This window comes from Culex quinquefasciatus, chromosome 3 (genome assembly GCF_015732765.1).
Source record: "Culex quinquefasciatus strain JHB chromosome 3, VPISU_Cqui_1.0_pri_paternal, whole genome shotgun sequence".
In the NCBI taxonomy this organism is placed as follows: domain Eukaryota; kingdom Metazoa; phylum Arthropoda; class Insecta; order Diptera; family Culicidae; genus Culex; species Culex quinquefasciatus.
In genome coordinates, this window is record NC_051863.1 from 28,011,352 (window position 1) to 28,031,353 (window position 20,002).

The 20,002-nt window shown below is 34.2% G+C and overlaps 1 protein-coding gene across 9 annotated transcripts in view; it reads left to right on the plus strand.

Annotated features, from left to right (window-relative positions):
* Positions 1 to 20,002, plus strand: part of LOC6042217 (spectrin beta chain, non-erythrocytic 1) — a 174,208-nt gene that overhangs the window by 88,972 nt on the left and 65,234 nt on the right. For 5 of the 9 annotated variants that reach the window (XM_038261710.1, XM_038261708.1, XM_038261707.1 and 2 more), the window contains exon 3: positions 15,590 to 15,762. In XM_038261710.1, the coding sequence (XP_038117638.1) occupies positions 15,643 to 15,762 (120 nt within the window). In that variant the 5' untranslated portion in view covers positions 15,590 to 15,642. Of the gene's footprint in view, positions 1 to 3,057; positions 3,105 to 8,652; positions 9,025 to 15,589; positions 15,763 to 20,002 lie in introns of those variants that run through there. The other 4 variants (XM_038261705.1, XM_038261706.1, XM_038261712.1 and 1 more) reach the window with 3 other exon arrangements.

Genomic DNA, 20,002 nt, shown 5'->3' on the forward strand with positions numbered 1-20,002 from the left:
TGAACAATGGTTAGAAAACGACCTTCGAAAGTCAAGTCATTCCTTGATCTGAAAAAGAAATCAAAGAAAAAGGTAGAAGCGATTTGTAGTGATTTTGTAGGAGTTTTCGTCGAATCGTCGAAAATCTTCTATTCCTTCTCTTCTAGATAAAAAAAAGATGTGGAACGAATTTTCTCTTAATTCTCAATTCATTGACTTCCATCACGTCACAGTCATCTTCATCTTCATCTTTGTAGCCTGAAGCTTAAAGGCGCAGACTTTTAATCGCGTGTCTTTCATATGGTGTTAATTTTCTCCACAATTTCCCTTCTTTTCCCTCCTCCAATATCTTGCCGACTTTTATTCATATACCATTACCATAGTACACTCTAGTGGTGGTGCTGCGCTGCCACCATCTTCGTCACTCATCAGGCATTTAAGTCAACTAACTAAAAGGCAATTGAGATCGAAAAAGGGGAAAATTGCAGGGTTTGGGGAGGGGAGGAAAAAGAAATTGCTTCTCCGCTGCTATTGTCGTCGCAGCCAGCCACAGAACGTCTTGGGAAATTGAAAACTAAATTAGAGGGTTTCCCCTCTCCAGTTGCAGTTGGATGATGGTGAAGCCCAACAATTAGTCGCAATCGTTTTCCCTTTCTCTGCCTAGATGAGCGCGGCGATGGTGGTGGATTATGGTTGTAAATGGGAAAGTTTTTAGTTTTAATCAGCTCTTTACTTTTCGAAATGATTGTCTCAAGTGCAGAGCGTTAATTTTCATTACAGGAAATGTGGCGATTGACGGAGTTTGTTGATTTTTCAAGTGCATTTCCTCGAAAGATTAGTTCAAAAAAAAAAAAAAAGAAAATAAGTTACACAATTATTTAAACAAATACAGCTTGTACTTTCTCATAATTTCGCAGCCGGCCATTCTGCCTTTCAACTACCTTCAATTCGCAAAACTTTTTTTTGTGTTTTTTTTCATGTTAAGAATACAAACCAATACTAGTACAAATAAATTTCACCTCAACCTACTCTATTACTCTATTACAACATGGAAAGCAAAAGGTTATCAAACAAAACACGCACGTTTTACCCTTACTCTAATTTCCCCCTTACCTTTACAGGTTTCCAAACACCACCAATTCTTGTGTATGTTTGTGAAATGTTGTTTTTTTTTGCGGCGTTTTTCCACGTTTTTTTTTTTCAAAAACGCGGAAATGAAGCAACTCCAAACCGCACAACGCTTAGCTGCCGGACTATGAGGTGACTTGTCCGAGTTTTGTGTTTGTTTGTTGTTGGGAACTGTGCTGAGTTGGTAGAGGTGGTGCACAAAACAAAAGCATTCCCTCCCCTGCATGTGCCAATGGTTGAAATGTGATGGCTTTAAAAGGGGGCTGGTGGACACTTGCATTTGTTTTTTTGGTTGCACTGGGAAAAAAAATGATTTTTATATAGTTGAGGAGTTATATCAGCGTGTACAATTCAAATAAATGGCAATTTTGTCAAAGTTGAAATATACATTATTTATTGTTTAATTCTATTTTAAAATAAATCAAATGTAAAATTACTTTAAAAAAAGAAGAAGGTTCATGTAAAATTACGTGCACCTTCCAAAATTACAATTTTTACGTGAATGTTATCAAATGTTTAAATTCATGAAAAAAAATAAAGGTTCATGTAAAATTTCATGCACCCTCTAGAATTACACTTTTTTACGTGAATATGTTAAAATAATACATGTTTTAGTGGGCAACTCCATTATCAAATTAATCAAATGTAATACTCCATAAAAAGGTAAAGGGAGGTTCATGCAAAGTTGAATGCACTTTACAGAATTACACTTTTTTAAGTTTTTGTAAGGCTAGTACAAATACCTATTCATAGTTGGCCCAAAAAATCAGGGTGCAAAAAAATATTTTTTCAAAAAACTTAAAAATTTTAATAGAAATTTAAGTTAAATCAGCCCCCCCCTCCCATTCGACTCCGGCCAGAGCCGAGAGACAAAAACTTTGAAAAATATTTGCATCGGCCTAATTAAATTTTAAAATACTTGAGGAAGGTTTCATGTTTAATTACATGCATTTAATCAAAATTAATTTATTGTGAAATTACATAAAAAGAAGGAAGGATCACGGAAAATTACATGTTCCTTACAGAATTACACTTTTGTACGTGAATGCATGTAAAAAGCTGATAATTGAGCTTGTAACTTCACTTTTTTATCAATCAATTGTAAAATTACGCGAAAAATCAGGAAGGCTTTTGTGAAATTATAAGCCTTATACAAAGTTACACTTTTTACGTGAGTGTACGTAAGTTGAAAGGTGTAAATTTGTTTTATGTAAATAACTCTTTTTCTTGTACATTTTTTTAATTCATGAAGAAGGAGTTGAATTACACTGAATCCATGTAAAATTACAATTTTATCGGACATTTAAAAAAATACTTTCAACATTCAAAGTTCGCAAGTTTTGTTTTTTTTTTTTTGCTGTGTTCTTTCTGGTTTCAGCTTCGTGTGGCTTGGCTGATGCGACGACCACTTTGGCAAGCCACACAAAAGTCACTATTCAAATCCATTTATGAATTGAAAAGCACTAACAAACGGGGCATTATTTTTTTTGCAGGATTTTGTGTTTGTCACTGCCGGAATGGGTGACTGTTGGGGGATTTGTGTCATTTTTTTTGTTGCCTGCTGCCAACTGGCAAAGTGTATCAATTTTCAATTTCGACGGGAAGTTGAGCAAACCAAACAAAGGTGGTTTGAAGTTTTGCACACACAGTTGAGTGCTGAAAAAGTGATGAAATTCGTTTCTTATAAAATCGAATAATTCTTATTTTAAGAATTTCTTCGGCAGACAAGTCAAATCACGTACTCAGATATCGTTTCAGCAGAAATAGCAGACCTTTATTAAGTGTGCACTTGTGATAATCCACGCTCTTATATGGCTGCACCGTGATAAGGTTTTATTGTTGCAATCTGGGACAATCCTGAAGAAAAATTTCACTTATCAATATTGTCCTCACGCTTGCCGACATCAGATTGCTGACCAATGTTTTTTCTCCTTCTATCTTTATTTGCAGGTTAGTTATTGGAGAGTGTCCGGACCAAAAGGTTGCTGGTTAGCTTTGTGAGTAGAAATTCGTGTAAATTTAGTTCTAAGTGAAATTATGTGGTGATCAAAAGAAGATTAAATTTAAACACAATTATTATCAGCTCAAAAGTTGGACCAGAATTTCTGCGTGAAGGACAAGTGTGACGTCAACGTCAAATTTTATTGAAGTTTGAAGGACTTGGACACATCAAGGCACGTCTCATGACGCTACCTTGTGGTTCAGCCTTTACCCGTAATTAAAACTCACTAATCTTCGCGCATCGACGTCAATCCTACTCGTTCAAAGTTCGTCGGCTTCTGAATGAGGCAGCCCGGAGTTCGCACAGACTTTAGTTCTCTTTACACTGCTCGGTCTGACCTAATGAACCAAGAAATGACTAATACATCATCTCTGTACAGTACAATATTGAACCTCTATGGCTCATCAATCTTGCTTTGAGAGTGATTTTCAGTTACATGATGTAATTGTATTTTTATGTCAACTAAAATTTCTCAAGAAAGTTCCTCCTCCATGATCAGTCGACATTCATTAGCAAATAATACCCGCTCCGATAAGACATCTTAGCCGCAATACCGAGCATGTAAGCCAATTACTGTTAAATCAACAGTCGATCTGATCACGTGCACCGGCTGGTTCAGGATTGGCGGGTTAATTGATTTTGGTTTCCCACTCAATTAGACTCGCACACTTGTGTTACACGCGACAAGTGTGTGTGTCATTTCTCAGCCGGTCGTTTCCCAATTGAGCCTGCCTGGTGGCGTGCGCTCGTGGGTTGGCATTCTAGGCAGTAGTAATTACTTGTAATCTCGGTCGCCGGTCGCGGGATTATGACACTAATCAACTGCGAAGAAAGTCATCAATCATTTGCGGGGAGGTTTGATTTTGCTGAAAGTTGGGATTTTATCTGTTGATCAGTTCTTGGGGTTTGAGGATATGTTTGACATGTTTCCTCTACATGATATCTCAGTCTAACAAGTGTTTAAAATTTCATTGGTTACACACAATCAGCAATCTTACTTCTTCTCATAAAATAAACTGATTTGCTTGAAATTATGCAAAATTCACAAAAAAATTGTTTGAACCCAGACTTCGCAAGAATGGGAAAACGAACGACAAAATATACATATAGCAGAGTATATTATTAAATTTTCGAAAGTAAGGTTTTTACAAAAAATACTAATATTTAAAAGATTGGAAAATATTACGAAGTTATAACAAAAACCATTTTTTTAAAGAATGTAAAGTTAATAAAACTATGATTTATTCAGACTTGATATTTAAAGAACTGCTCATGTTTGATGATAAGATACAAACTTTATCCATTTTCAAACTGTTGGCCTTTCGACCTTTTGTCCATTTGAACTTTTGCCACTTTCGATCTTTTGTTTTTTCTCGTATGTGGCAACTCGGAAAGATTTATTTGTACTCAAAACAGAAACTCGACCAATATCGGGAAAATGTAAAAAGAAGTCTCCAAGTGTTTTTTTTGAAATTATACAAAAATATTTTTAAAAAATAACAAAACAAACGTCAAGCCTTATTGCAAAATTTTGTAAAAAAAAGTATCACAAAATGCAGATTTTCACAATTTTGCTTCAATAAAAAATTAAAAACGAAAACGAAACTATTGGCACTACGCCCCCCGGGGCATGGCCTTCCTCTAACGTGGGATTTCTGCTCCAGCGCCTCTGACGAGATAGGAGAAACCGGGACCGACGTTTTACTTCACCATCCGATAGAAGCTCAGTGGATAAGGCGGGAATCGAACCCGCGTCTCATAGCATCATCGGGATCGGCAGCCGAAGCCGCTACCCCTGCGCCACGAGACCCACCAATAAAATAAAGTAAAAAATTAATAAAATTATAAAAAGATTATTTTTTACTTACACGTCAGTTTCCAATTTGTGGTCTAAAATAACAAATTTTGTGAAAAGCTATTTTTTCCAAAAAACTTAATTTTTCAAAAATCATAGCTCGGTTACAAAACTTTTGGTCGTATTTCTGTATGTTTTTTTTGGGATTAAAGTTAAAAAATAGCATTTTTCCCGTGTGCCATTTTTCTGAAAAGTTCTCATTGATACCTACAAGTTTGCCGAAGACACCAATTCGATCAAAAAAGTCCCTTCAAAAGATACAGATTTTCGGGATTTGCGGCAAAAAGGTCGAATAGACAAAAAGGTCGAATAGACAAAAAGGTCGAAAGTGGACAAAATGTCAAATGGACAAAAGTTCGAAAGGTCGAATGTAAAGAAAATTAAACAAAAATTTGTAACATTGCAGTGGTTTTTCTATATATTTTATAAAAGATGTGCAAAAATAGTCAGACTTCTGAAATATTGATGTAAAGTTCATCTTCTTACAAAGCAATATGATTTATTACTGTGAGTTTGGCCATTATTTCAAAAATATTTTGATTTTGATATTTTGATGGCAAACTTTTCTCGATGGTGTTAGTATTTTTGTGAGTTTTTCCATTCTTTAAATATAAACTTTTTCTGATTGTCGTGAATTTTGTGATTTTTTCTATTCTTTCATGAGCAGTTCGAAAGACAAAAGGTCGAAAGCTAAAGGTCGAATGGACAAAAAGGTCGAAAGGTGAAAAGGTCGAATGTGAAGAAAATTAAACAAAATTTTGCAATAGTGCTGTAATTTTTTCTATATGTATTAAAAGATGTGCAGAAATAGTCAGATTTCTAAAATATTTTTGTAAAATTTATCTTCTTCCGAAAAAGTATGATTTTTTCTATGAACTTTTCCATTATTTCAATAATGTGCAACCATTACTTACGATTTCTTTAAGGGGTTATATATTTCATTGAAAAATATGTTTTGTAATCATATTTTGAGTCATTCCATTCTTTCGAACATTTGCAGTTCTTTAAAAACGAAAAATTCTGACCTTTGAAAACCTTTAAAAAAAAAATTGTTCTTGAAAAAAAAACTTTAATAATAAATGTTGTTAATATTTTTGTGAGTTTTACTTTGCTTTAAAAATACACTTCTTGATTGTCGTAAAATTATGTGATTTTTTGCATTCTTTCATGAGCTGTTCTCGAAATAAAAAGTCGTACTTCTTAAAACATTTGTGAGTTTTTACATTTAAAAAAAACTATTCTTGCTTGTTGTAGTATTTTTGTTAGTTTTTCCAAGCGTTAAAAAAGCTTTTTTCGAGTTTTTACAATCTTTAAAAAACGATTCTTGCTTGTTATAGTATTTTCGTGAGTTTTTTCATTCTTTAAAACATAAGAAGGGCCATTTTAAAAAAAATAAAAATAAGTGAAATTTACATAAACTCTTCAAAACACCTTATTATTGCTGGTCTGCAATATTAAGGCAATGAAATATTCATTTTAAATTGTATATTTAATAAGAAACAAAAAGTTTGGTAAAAAATGGATTTTTTCATTTGTTTTTGTTGTTTTAATATTTAAAAAAAAATACAAAGAACGCATTTTTGCAAGCTACTTTGCTAGATACATCCAAAACAAACAAAAATTAGTTTATTTATTTTGGCCAAATCGCTCGTAAAATGCGATTTACAACGGAGATGCCAGAATTTCAAAGTAGGGGAAATATACCCATTTTAAGCCTAATAAGCGATCGTGTTTGAATGATGCTGGATAATCTGGATTGTTCCTTGAAATTCACAAAAACCAAGTACACCAACGAGTAGAGCAACTTTTTGTGAACATTTCTGTTTATTTTCACTTGTATTAAAGGTTATGCTATTCCTATTACAAGCATTTAAAAAAAATATTTCAAAAATGCATTCTAATCAGTCGAGTGCATTGGGCCACGCCACACGTACAGATATTTTTGGCACAGACCAAACACTCAATCAAGTATAACTTTAAAGAAAAACATTTTTATCAAAAACTAAACAAGTAAAAAGATGCAAAAAATGTTTATCTTTTTAATGCTACTCACAAAAACTACTCAAGTGTGTTTTAACTGTAAAAATAACTAGTTTGAGTGTTTGTTCTGTGCCAAAAATATCTGTACATGTGGCAACGCTGCTTCGCTCCTCGCCTTCGATTAGAATCGGTATTCAAAATTGAACCGTCAAAAGACTTTGTTTTTTTTTCTGTTGGTGCTTGCTAATTATTTACATTTTTCGGGATTATTTTTCAAGTGAGTGACTAAGTAATGGTCAAAAGAACATGTTGCCGGTAGTTGGAAGCAATTTTATACCTTAAGCGCTTTGAAATCGTTAGCGCAAGTGAAAAGATATTGATGGCGACTTTCGTTAAGCAGCTAACCTCTGATCTTGCGTGTGCCAGCAAAATGATGAGAAATGGTCTCGCAAAATAGAAATTATGATCAAAAGTGCATTAAATTTGATCTTTTTGGCCAGTAAGTGGCATAAATTTGCGTGCTTACTCGAGGCGGTGCTGTTGCTGGTAAGTTTATAGCCTGAAACGTATTTTTGGAGCTCTAATCGAGCATCAAACTCTCCATATGACGAAGATAGGTGTTTGATTAGAAAGGGTTAATTTCCCCTACTCACCTAAAGATGCACAGGAAGATGATTTCAAGAGTCATTTTCCTCATGGCATCGGAAATTTGAATACACTTAAGTATTTATAACGGATGGCAGGGTTGCCAGATCTTCTGATTTTTTACATTATGAAGCATATTATTTGGATGAACCGTCATCCTGTCTCCTCAGGTTGATGACGGAATATCTTTCCGATCAGTCGAAGATCTTGTAGTCCTATTTCATGGACATGAAAACTTTGTTTTTATTTTTTATGACCTGTTGTATGCGTGAGTTCCTTAATTGTGTCAATTAATTTTAACATTTTTTCGCAACATGTTTTACAAATTTCCCTGCGTGTTCTCAATCTGTTGGCCACGTTCAGCCATCTTTGTATGTGTGCGTTAACGCTATAGTAGCTTCAGCTGATAAGAGAGAAGACCCATTTCACAGTCCGGTGATAATTGTCAACAACAGCAACAGGAACCTGCCATCGCCTGCTACCGTTCGGCGCCGGAATTCCGGCGCGTAGCCCAATTACGACACTCGTGTTTGTTTTTCTATTTTTTTTTTTTTTTTGCTGGTTTCGACTACGGCTTTTGATTCGTTTTACCTTTCATGAATGCTCAATTCGTGGAATGGCGGCGCTTCAGTTGCGGTGGTCATTTCACCTGAAAATACGGTGGATGAAGCTCTCGGTACTTTTGTTTTTATCTCTCTCGCAGTCTGCACTGACGACTGTGTTGGCAAAGTCAGTGGTTTTAGAGTAGGGTAAGGTACCCACTGGTTGACTTGGTTTTTCGTTTTGCCCTTTAAGGTTGAATAAGACATTTTAAATACCTTATTTTAAGTGTTAACTTCCCTAAAAGCGATGATTTGAACATTTTCTGCAAATTTGCAATCAAGAACTTCGCCACAATCTGACCACTTTACCCTACCAATGTTTGCAGTGTCTGCGTGGGGAATGACTAGATAAAAAGGTTGGGAAGGAGGGGACCGCAGCAAAAAAAAAAAGCTCACAATATACCCCAAAACCCCGCAAAGAGATTCTCAGAGAGATTCCATAGCGCTGCTGGACGGTCGGCCAGGTTTCGGTTAGTTCGAGTTGAGCCACCTCGGTGGCCTGCCGTGTGGTGACAGTTTTGGTGAACCGCGCTTAATTGAGGTGTGTGATAAGATACCACACACAGACACACGAGCACGTGGATTGGGGAAGGGGTTTGAGTGCGCCAACAGTGACCAGTGCAAATCAGTGCCAGTGATAAGTGCCCACGGGAATGGATGTCACATGTGAATTGTGAAGTTTGTGCTCGCCCAGAATAGTCAAATTGTGGATTTAAGGCAATTAAGTTTAAAGGGGGAGTTAGTGCTATGTGATTGTGCAACACCTGTTGAAAGTGCAATTTTAAGAAACCAAAAAAAAATGTCAATGTACAAACGATACAGTAGAAGATATGGTAAGAAATTGGATAAAATTCTCCAATAATTTTTTCAAGGTGATCTCATACTTACCTCCTAAAAATAGAGTAATTTTATGTGCCTTGGCAGCGCAGAATGTGTTCTCTTATCAGTTATCACGAAGCAAACATTCCAGCGCCGACCACCTTTATCTTATTTTGTTGTCCGAAGGTGTTCTCTTCATAAAAACTGGTGGTGACTTTCAAACGAAACCTTCGTGCAGCAATTGCACAAAAGTTGTGCAAACTTCCTGCGAAATTTCTGTTGATTCTCGAACGCACGTTATCCGTTTTGCGTTATCGAGTCGTAAATACCTCTGAGCTTAGCTAATGCAGCTCCAAGAACATATAGTCACACCTCCTTAACGCTAAATGGATTTACTCTTCAGAGACAAAAATGTGCATTTTATCGCGTCATCGTCATATTTCCACGTGGACACTCAAGGGTGGCATCTGCTTAGTAAGCACTGCTGCACTTGCTGTCACGTTTTGTCGTGAAAGATCGCTGGTTTGTCCCTCCTTCGATTACCTTGAAAAGGGATTTTTTTTTCTGTGTTGAGTGGCTTAGCAGTGAAGAATACTGATTACTTGACACATCTTCTCCGTCATTTATATCCAATCAAATTAAAAATCTTATATTTTAATCTATTTGTGGCTTTACTCTCCTAAACAATAATTTTGACTAAATTATGTCCCAAAATCGATATTTCGATGCTTTGGCATAATTCTGAGGGCAGATTTAGCATTACGATTCGAATTTCGTTAGGGTGGTCCCATAAACCTTTCTCTTGAAACAAGTACATTTTTAAAAAAAGGTGTCGCGAGTTTAAAGAAAAAATATTTTTTACTGGGTTCTAAATTTCCGCTTTGGATTGCAACCTGGTGCAAACTAGAGGTGGGCAAAAAAAGAGCGAGCCGCTCAAAGAGCTGGTTCACTAAAAAGAGCGAAAGAACCGTGGCTCACAAAAAAAGAACCCCGATTCTTTTTCGAACTTCGGTCTTTTGGAAGAACCGGCTCAAGGTGGCATGATTTTTGTTATAAACAGAATTTATCGGATTTCCAAAAAAAAAGAGTATTAAATTTGTTTTTGAGAATTGAAAAGGCAATTTCAAATATTTGAATGCTTATAAAAATTAATCCCAAAAGCAAATGATTTTTTAAACACCGTGAAAAAAACTATTCACTTTACAACTGATTTTACATTAAAGTATTACCGGAATACAAATTTAAGCATTGCATAATTTGTAAAACATTAAACTTTTTAAACAACGAACGAAAATGAGCGGCTCATAAAAAAGAGCCGTTTGCCCACCTCTAGTGCAAACATTTAGCATGCACTTTTTCGCAATATTCCAATTTTGAAATTTCAAATTTTTTCAAAATAAAATTGCTGTAAATTTTTATCCTTCTGATGATTTTTTCCAAAGCGCAAAGTTCTATTTTTTAAAGCTCTAAAAGTGCTCAGAACATCACTGTCCTCTTATACTTGAACCCTGAATTTCTTTGAGCAACTTATTTTTTTTAACAGTTTGTTCTGATGTTATTGATAAAATTAGGTGCAGATAAAATAAAACTAGTCAGATAAAATGTTGGTGTCTTCGACAAAGTTGCTTGAAATGGCATGCCCAAAAACTTTCTACAAGAAGAAAAAATCCCATAAATATTCCTGGAAAGTAAGACTTTCTAAAACACTCTAATCGTGAATCACCCTTATTTTCAACCAAACCAAAAGTGCTTCCTATTTGCAACAATCTTCTTAAGACACCAATGCTCCGAACCTACACAGCAAAAAATCCGATGGTAAAATCGCATGCAAAAGCATGCACATCACCTTCGTCAAAATAAACACTTAATATTACACACTGCATGTACAATTTTTGCAACACACAAAAAAGTTGAAACCGACGGGATTCAAACCCAGCATCAACAGTAAGGACTGGCGCCTTAGCCCACTCGGCCATCAGACCGATGTAAAGTTGCATGGATAAACGCATATATGAGCTTGACATTTCGGTCAAGTAGGGTCCCCATACTGATGGGCTACATATTTCAGAGTGTAAAATCACATAAAATTGCATAAAATAATGCAATATTTATTTTACACCCAGGCCTTTTACACGCAGCTGGATTACTACTTTTTTAGCTGTGTATATGTATTTATTTATTTATTTGGTTTTGAAAAATCATATTTCCACATATTTTTGAGATCTGGACAACCTTTTCGTTTACAACCTTTTCAGAAGCATTCATTAAATTATGATATAATGTTAAAGCATAAAATGCGAAAAAAAAACGCTCAAAAGTTCACTAGAAAAACATGAAAAGCACACATTACGCAAAAGATGATGATTGAAAGTTGTAAAAGAGGCCCAATGCTATTAGAAACCACATTAAACGAAATTTAAAGAAACTTAAAGTTTAGAATAAAAAACATTAAACAAGAGAAGTTTTTTTTCGCAAAATAGTATGTTAAAATGTCAACACGGAAAATATCGAAAAATTAACCATTAAAATTCTGAAATCGCTTATAAGGCAACTTATTCCTTAAAATTGCAAAAACACAAAAACTGGGTTTTTTCATTTTCCATAAATTTTAATTTCACATAAGAATAAGGGTTTGGACATTTTATTACAAGTCTTTCGGCCCTTTTTAAGGTCAGGAGAAAAAATGGAGAAAACTTTGTTTGAAACTCAATTTTCCAAATTTTAAACAAAATATATCACTGAATAGCAAAATATATAAATTCATCTATACTTCTGTCAAAAATAAAAAATGTGTAAAATATCAATAAATGTTAATATCAAAAAATCAAACCATCCACATTAACGACCCCCGGGTCTTTTGTGGTCTCTATTGCAAGTTTCTGCTCGAACCTAGGAGTCCGAAGGCTTGAATGGGGAGAACACCCAAACCTCTTTTTACTCCAAGGAACCTTCCACCCCAGTGTTTGAACTGACGACCTTTGGATTGCGAGTCCAACCGCCGCCAGCGATTCCACCAGAGTAGGCTTGGTTTGGTGTGTTGTTTGTACTTATGGCATGGAGACAACTCCTACACCTGGAATGACTTAACGGCCTAACAACCAAGGCCGGGACCGACATTTTACTTCCTCATCCGATGGAAGGTTGCAGCAGATGGGAATCGAACCCAGAATCATTCGCTTACAAAGCGGACAGCGTGACCATTGGGCCACGCACTGCCACCATAAATATGTTAATAAATATGTTTTAAAACTGCGTGGTTTTGTAACATCGCAGGATTATTTTCTGTAAATTTCTGAAGATAAGGCCGTTGCAAATATTTTTCAAAGTTTATGTTATATGGAATTTATAAATATTTATTGATAAACTTGTATTGACTTAAGATGTTTTTTTAAACAATTCATTGCTCCCTGATTTTTAAAAAGGAGTTGTATGAAAATATGTTTAAAGAAATAGAAAATATTTTTTTAAATATATTATTGGTCTAGGTCTCAAATGAGAAAATTAGAAAAGGATTGTTTATTGGATTAATAGGGTCCTCAAACACTGAGTAAATTTTTATGTACAACGATAAAAAAACACGATTAAAAACAATTTATGATTACTTTATTTCATTGTAATTTAAAAAAAAAATACAAGACAACATTTTACGGTAACTATGGTCGCCTTTGAACGAGCTGTCAAGTGGGATGCTATCTGTTAATAAGGGCCGCAAGCTTATTTTTTTAAATTGAATTAAAAATCTATTTTGAATCCTTTGTGGTCGTACAAAGGATCATTGTAGTAAGAAAAATAAGCTTTCACAACGCATAATATCATCTTAAGGACCCAATTATCGAAATTATGTACCGAATTAACCCACTTTTTTAAGAAGAAATTACTTTTATTCATATGAATTGAAAAAAAATAAAGCCATTCCAACTTCTTTTTTTATATTATCTTACTTATGATTTTGGATGAAAAGCGCAAAATTCAATGACTTAGATAAAAAAATATTCAATACACCGTCATTATTTTGATGAGATTTGAAAATTCGAAAATGTGTAATTCTGCGGCATGGATTGGAAATCGATTCTATGCTCAATTTAGAAACATTTCAACCAAATACGACAGCAATGCGGAAACAATGAGTGCATCCTGCTCACGTCAATTTAACTAAGAAAATAGCATCATAAATTCTTTGCTTTAATCTTATCTTTATTCTATTTACATTGTTTTGATTGATTTATTGAATTATTGAATGAAAACATTTACTTTAATCATCCAATAAAATTATTTTTCAATTTTTAGGATTGGTTAAAAATCTTGATACTTTATTTTTTACAAACGGTATATTTTAACATAAATCAAAAATACAAACGGATAACTGAAGAAGTTTTGAATCTTTTTGAAACTTGAATTACAATTGACTTTTTATTTTCCCCTAAACTTAAGGTCAACCTTCGTTGAGATAATAGTGATAAGAGAACATTGTTGGAAACTAACTATATTCAAGTGTTTCTCTGGTTACTTTATCTTTGTTGCGATGCTTATTGTTGACCTTGTATTGTTAGGGAAGATTCTATTCAGAATGTTTGAAAATTGAAATGTTTTATTAGTTTAAAACAAATTATTAATGAAAATTGGAAACAAATCAATAACATCAAAATGTTGCAATCGCAGAATTTGCATATTTCAGCTGCATCAGCGCTTCAGATTGCAGTGTGCTCACTAATTAAAACATCGACATACCAAATCCCAATCAATTAAGATAGCACCGCTAATGAATGCACGTCGTCGCCGATGACGATCGATGGCGTGCTGGTGGCGTCACTGTACCTCAACATTTTTTTTTCCCAATATCGCTGAACCTTGGTATTTGCTCAATTGATAAGACCACGAATCAACCGCATGTGCGTATCGAAGTACGTACACGTTTATCAAAATCGATTTCGAACGCGAACATCGCCCATCCACAATGTAAACAAGCCCCCCTTTGCTCAATTGGAGCCAATGCTGGTAAAGGGAAATTTATTGGCTGGTTCTAAATGTCGCGGGCCAAGGTAATGCGTAAAATGAGTAGAATTGAGTCGTTGTTTGTAGCGTGGAGATAGATAGACACTTCTTCCAAACACAGCTGGATCAAATTCGAAAATTGAAGAAACGATAAACGATAATCACACAAGGCTGGTAGGGAAAATTAGTAGATAAACATTGCTTAGATGGTGATAAGGAGCTTTTGGGAAAGCACAAATCTCGATTTCCTGGAGGGATTTAGGACATTGAACTTTTATAAATAAACGTCCATAAAAAAATGTTTCGATGAGGGTTTGTTATCGGAAAAATTCCATCAGGCGATGCAAGTTCATATCATACAGTTGCAGATTTGAGTTGGTTAACCTGAAGTATTTGATTATTTGCAATTTAAACTTTTTTTCTTATACTGCATCGGGAATGCTGACAGGTTTTGAATCAGAAAAAATAACTGAATGTGTAAATTTACATGCTTTCTAAGTAATTTTGCACATCTTACATAAATTGTCGTAAAATTACATTTTAAAACAAATAATATTGAAAAATCAGATAAACATATTAACTAAGTTGTACTTTTACATCCCTTTTGTGTAATTTTACATGTTCCACAAAAATGGATGTAAAATTACATCATAAAAAACGAACTGTTTTTACTGTGTAGAACATAACAACATTTCAAAATATTTCGTTGTTGTAAAACTGCAACACTTTAAGCCAAGTGCACTACTCAACCTTCCGCCACGACCAAGATTACGTCAGCGAGATTACCTCCGGGGCTAATCTCGTTTGATGCAGCCGCCACTGACTGACCTGGCTGGCGGTGTCATTCCCAAAGTTAGTGTTCCGAGCGCAGTGAAAGAGGAGTGCACCCTCTCGGGTGCGGTGACGAACTTATCAAACTTTTAATCTCGCTTCTTGTCACCGTAATTGGTGTTGATTGGTGAGATGGCTGCTGCTCCGCACAAACGACCTGGGTGTCTTTCGGACGAATCTTGGAGAGCAGCAGAAGACGCCCGGGCTCGTCAATGGATGCGCAATTGGTTCAGCACTTGTTTGTTTGTTTGTTTTGTTTTCCTGTGACATTCTGTGAAGCTGTAGATTGTTGTTTTACCTGGAATCACGATGAGCCAACCGAGCTACGCGGCGATATCTCATAAAAATGGACACTTTATTGTGCGTAACTGACTTCGTTTGCTGAACTCCGACAAGCTCTACGTGAGTCGCATCAGTTCTGAAGGTCTGCCGCTTGTCCTGGTGGGAAATCATCTCTCGCGCAACCAGTCAAAGTAAATAAAGCTGTTCAGAGTTGCCACACGCCGCGCGCCAGCGTAGCAATAAAGTAATCATATTTATTAAACCTTTAGTCATATCTGGGCAAACCGTCACCGTTATCTCCCTGCGTCCATAGCTCACCTCCTCGCGAGCAAGTTATTACTGCTTCAAGTGTTCGAGGAAGAAAGAAAAAGTCATTCCTGATGACCACCTTATTTGACGTCATCAAAACTCAAACTCGAACAAAGGTGTTTGAAACTAATCAACTGTATTTCTTCTCCATCAATTCACTCACAGGTTCACAGTATGAGCCAGGCGGGTATGCGGCCCAGGTACAGCAACGCTCCAACATGACGCAACGCGAGGGCATCTACAAGTTCGAGAACGAGCGGATTAAAACACTCCAGGAAGAGCGGTTGCACATCCAGAAGAAAACGTTCACAAAATGGATGAACTCGTTCCTAGTCAAGGTAAGTCGAAGAAGATAAGACTCCAAGATCAGCTTTAAAATATCGCAAAATTCTCCAGATTTATCTGCTTTGGAAAAATGTAGGAATTTAATAAATAATGATTTCTAACAGTTAAGAATTTGAACAAGTTCAAAATTATGTCTTTATTTTGTTTTAGTTTTAGTTACATAAAAATTGAATAGATTCGGTTTTCTTTAAAAGATTTTTGGTCATTTGGTTTTTTCATAGCACCTGTTGTATTTTTTTTTTTTGCAATATATTTTCCAAAAAAATCTGATCCAAAAAAAAAACGATTTTGTACAATATTTTTTCTTGAATTGTTTGTATTCCATATATATTTAATGATTCTAAATTTTATTAACTGAGACCCTCAAAAATCAGATTTCATTTTGTTTATTATTAAAAATTAAATTAAAATTTCCAGGCCTGATTTTTTTATATTGTGAAGCAAAACTTTTAACAAAATACTTTATACCTTATTACTGTTATGCTACTATCAAGATGTAACAAAAGTTCTATGAATTTTTGAACATATTTTTATGATCTTCTACGTCTTTTACCTGTTGTCTTTAAATTTAAAATTTAAATATGTATAAAAATGTTCGAAAATCAAACGTTATTTTCAAAAATATTTAAAATTTACTTTAAAAATTTCAAAAATACTTTTTCTTTGTTGTAAAACTGCAACATTTGCAATCGAAAAGTATTTAATTTGTTTCGAGATAGTCACTCAGTTTTCAAATTAAATCCGTTTGAGGGTTAAATCTAGGGCATTTTTTTTGATTTTTTGAAATTGTGTCCAAAAATGTGTTTTTAACCCATTTGAAATGTTAGGCTGCATTTCAACAAGGCTAAAATGAAATTTTTCAGCAATTTTTTTTTTTTAATTTTTTCGAGACATTTGAAAATTACAATAATATTTTGTATTTTCTCGTTTTCAGTTTTGATTTTTTATCAAATAATTTATAAAAGTCCAACGCACAGTGGTCCGAAACTGAAATCTAGTGTGACAAAATTGATAGCGGCCACACATTAAGATTTAGAGCTTTGGTATCTTGGGGACAAATGATCAGGGTCAATTGGGGCATCTTTTGGTGTGGTGGACATTAGGGTGGTCCAAATTTTAGGGTGGTTCAGAATTTTTATTTTGGCGCGATGACGAGATAGATTTAAATTTAATTATTTTGTTGATTCCTGCAAAATTTCAGCCAAAACTTGTTTCTTCTTTTACAACCACTAGATCATTTTGTACATTTTTGTGTACATTGTCAAAATGAACATTTTCATTCTTGAAAAATGAATTTGGTCAATTCTATCAATAGTTATGGGCAAAAACGATTTAAAATGCTCATTTTCAAATTGAGATTAAATAAGTTGAACAAAAAAGACTTCCGAGATATTTTCAGCAAATGTACTCTGTACTATCAAATGCTTCTAAGAGCGAGGCAAACTCCACCACCTTTTTGAGTTAATCACATTTCGAAATGGCGTCTTTTTCGTCGTATTTTGGCTATAACTTTCGTTTTAAAGGTCCGATTTTTGATCTCTTGGAAGATAAATGTGTGTTTTGATAAGGTCTACAAATGTCTAGAAGACACCAACTCGCTACGACACAAGCCTGAGTTGATAAATTCAAAAAACTCATTTTTTCATAAACACTTCAACCTAAATTACAAAAATGGCTCTAGAAGCTTCCCGTTTGAAGATAGAGCTATGTGACCTTGAGCAAAGTTGCTCAGAATGGTGTTCTCTACAACTTTTCTGAAGACATCACCCTAAAATTTGGACCACCCTAATGTCTACCATACCAAAAGATGCCCCAATTGACCCTGATCATTTGTCCCTTAGATACCAAAGCTCTAAATCTTATCGTGTGGCCGCTATCAATTTTGTCACGCTAGATTTCGGTTTCGGACCACTGTGCAATGTGAAATTACTTATAAAATCACACTATTCTTGAAAAAAAAAACCTTTTCTTCCAAATTTTTAAAATGAGTGAAAGAGCCGTTCAAAAGAGCGGCTCTTTTTAATGAGCAAACGAAAATGAGCGGCTCCTTAAAAAGAGCGGTTATGCCCACCTTAAATTTTATTAACTGGCTCTCAAAAATCCGATTTCATATATTTTTTTATTTAGCTGAAACTTATAGAAAATTAAATTTTAATTTTTAAATAAAATTTGCAATCGATTTTTTAAAATTTGTTTCAAGAAAATCAGTCAAATTTCAAATGATATCCATTTGAAGGTTAAATTTAGGGCAAAATATGTTTTGATTTTTTTTTGAAATAGTGGCCAAAATGTAATTTTTTAGCTCATTCGAATTATCAAGTTTGATTTTTTCGAGACATTTGAAAATTACAATGAGATTTATTTTTTAGCGTTGAAGATTGATCATAGGAAAGCCCCCCAAAAAGTTTCAACAAAATTGCTCAAATTTGAATATTATCTAAACGTTTGTTTGTACCTGCTTGGTAAAAAAAATCTCTTGTGTTAAAATAGATTTTCATAAAAAGTTTGTTTGGTTTTGTTTGTAATTTTAATCCTTTTCTGTAAGTTTTTTTATAGTTTTTTCTTACTCTTGCTAGTGCCTTAGTTAAAGAAATAATTGTTCCTAAATGGATTATGATGCAACACACAGCTGTAAGGAACTCCAAAACTCTGTTATGCACTTTAAAATAACTCATTGTATCTTGATTATTCACCAATAAAACCGAATTGAATTGAAAGTAATTTTAATCCTAACTTTTTTTATCTTCTTTTAAATTATTAGTTTTAAACTCTCTACTAGTTAATTCCGCCTCCAAATTGGTCAAAAATCAAATTTTCAAACAATTTTAAGTTCAAAAGCGTTGAAAACCAACTTTTTGGAAAATATAATTATTTTTAGGGCGATATTTAGCTAGGGGAAAATCTGGTATGTTTGGCAGGTTAAGCACTCGCTCCTAACCAATTTGCTGATTTTCACTATTTAAACAACTAATTTTGCAAAACTTTTGGTAGAAACTTGCTTGCTCACTTTTTATTGAGCTATTTATCACTCGAGTTCAGTTGAAAACGCTTTTAATTAGCTTTAATTGAATGTCAAAGTTCTGACCTGCCAACATTAGAGGCACGCTGGAATTAGATGCTGTTCCCCTATGTTTAAGATTAATTTCTCCTTTATTTTGAGTCAACAAATTAGAAGGAAAAGTGAAAAACAGTCAAAAATTTAAGATTTTTCCGGATAAGCAGCATACAGACGAAAGATTATGTTTCAAGGTTGTAGAAGAGGCTTAGTACTATAGAAAAAAAACGAAAATCTGATTAAGGTAAATGCAAATAAAAACGTAAAAAAAAATACAGAAGAAAAATTTTGAAAACAAGTTTTTGCAAAAAAATCGTGAGTTTGCGAGAATTTTAAAATGTAACTTAATCTTAGAATGTAAAATTTTTTTGGTCTTTTTTTTAAACATGAAGTTTCAACACATTTGAAGCCGAACTATGGCAAAATAAAAAAAAAGTGACTGGAAAGGGTATATTAATGAATTTAACCAACTTAAGTATTATTTGAAAATAATTTAAAGAAAATAATATCTATACTCAGCTAAAAACATATCAAACATCACGATAATAATCTAATTTGCAAAACAATTAAGGTGATTATTTTATAATTTACATCAGTTGAACAACTTATTACTTCAATTTGGTTTGGGTAGTTCATGCTCGTTTTTGCAGGCAAACAAGTTTATATTAATATCTGAATATTTCATTTGAATAATTGTCTTATACAAAATTACAGTTTCAGTTTTCAGATCACAAATCGAAAACCAGAATGAAAAAAAATAAAAAGCATTTTGTGGTACATTTCGCAATTTTTCTAAAAAAATGATTTAAAATTTGATAAACTTTAAAAAAAACTCAAACCGTTTGTGAACACATAATATTTTCCAAATTTATTCATTCTTTTCCATTCCCAGCGCGATTTGCGCTCTTTCGGCGCGGATTCTTTGCACGCATCTGCGCCTCGAAAACCGGTTCTCCATCCACGTGCAATTTCTTCGCATCTTTTTTTTTTGTGCGTATTTGATTTTGCCTGGATCCTCTTTCCTTCCTTCTGTTTTGAATTTCGGTTTCCTCCTGCGTTCCAATTCACAAATTCTTCCGTCCTCTTTCCGCGCTGCTTTTCTTTCGATAAAATGAGGAGGGTTAATTTTTGCGTCGGAAACGCAATTTTTATGCAAATTTGTTTTTTTTTTTTCGAAG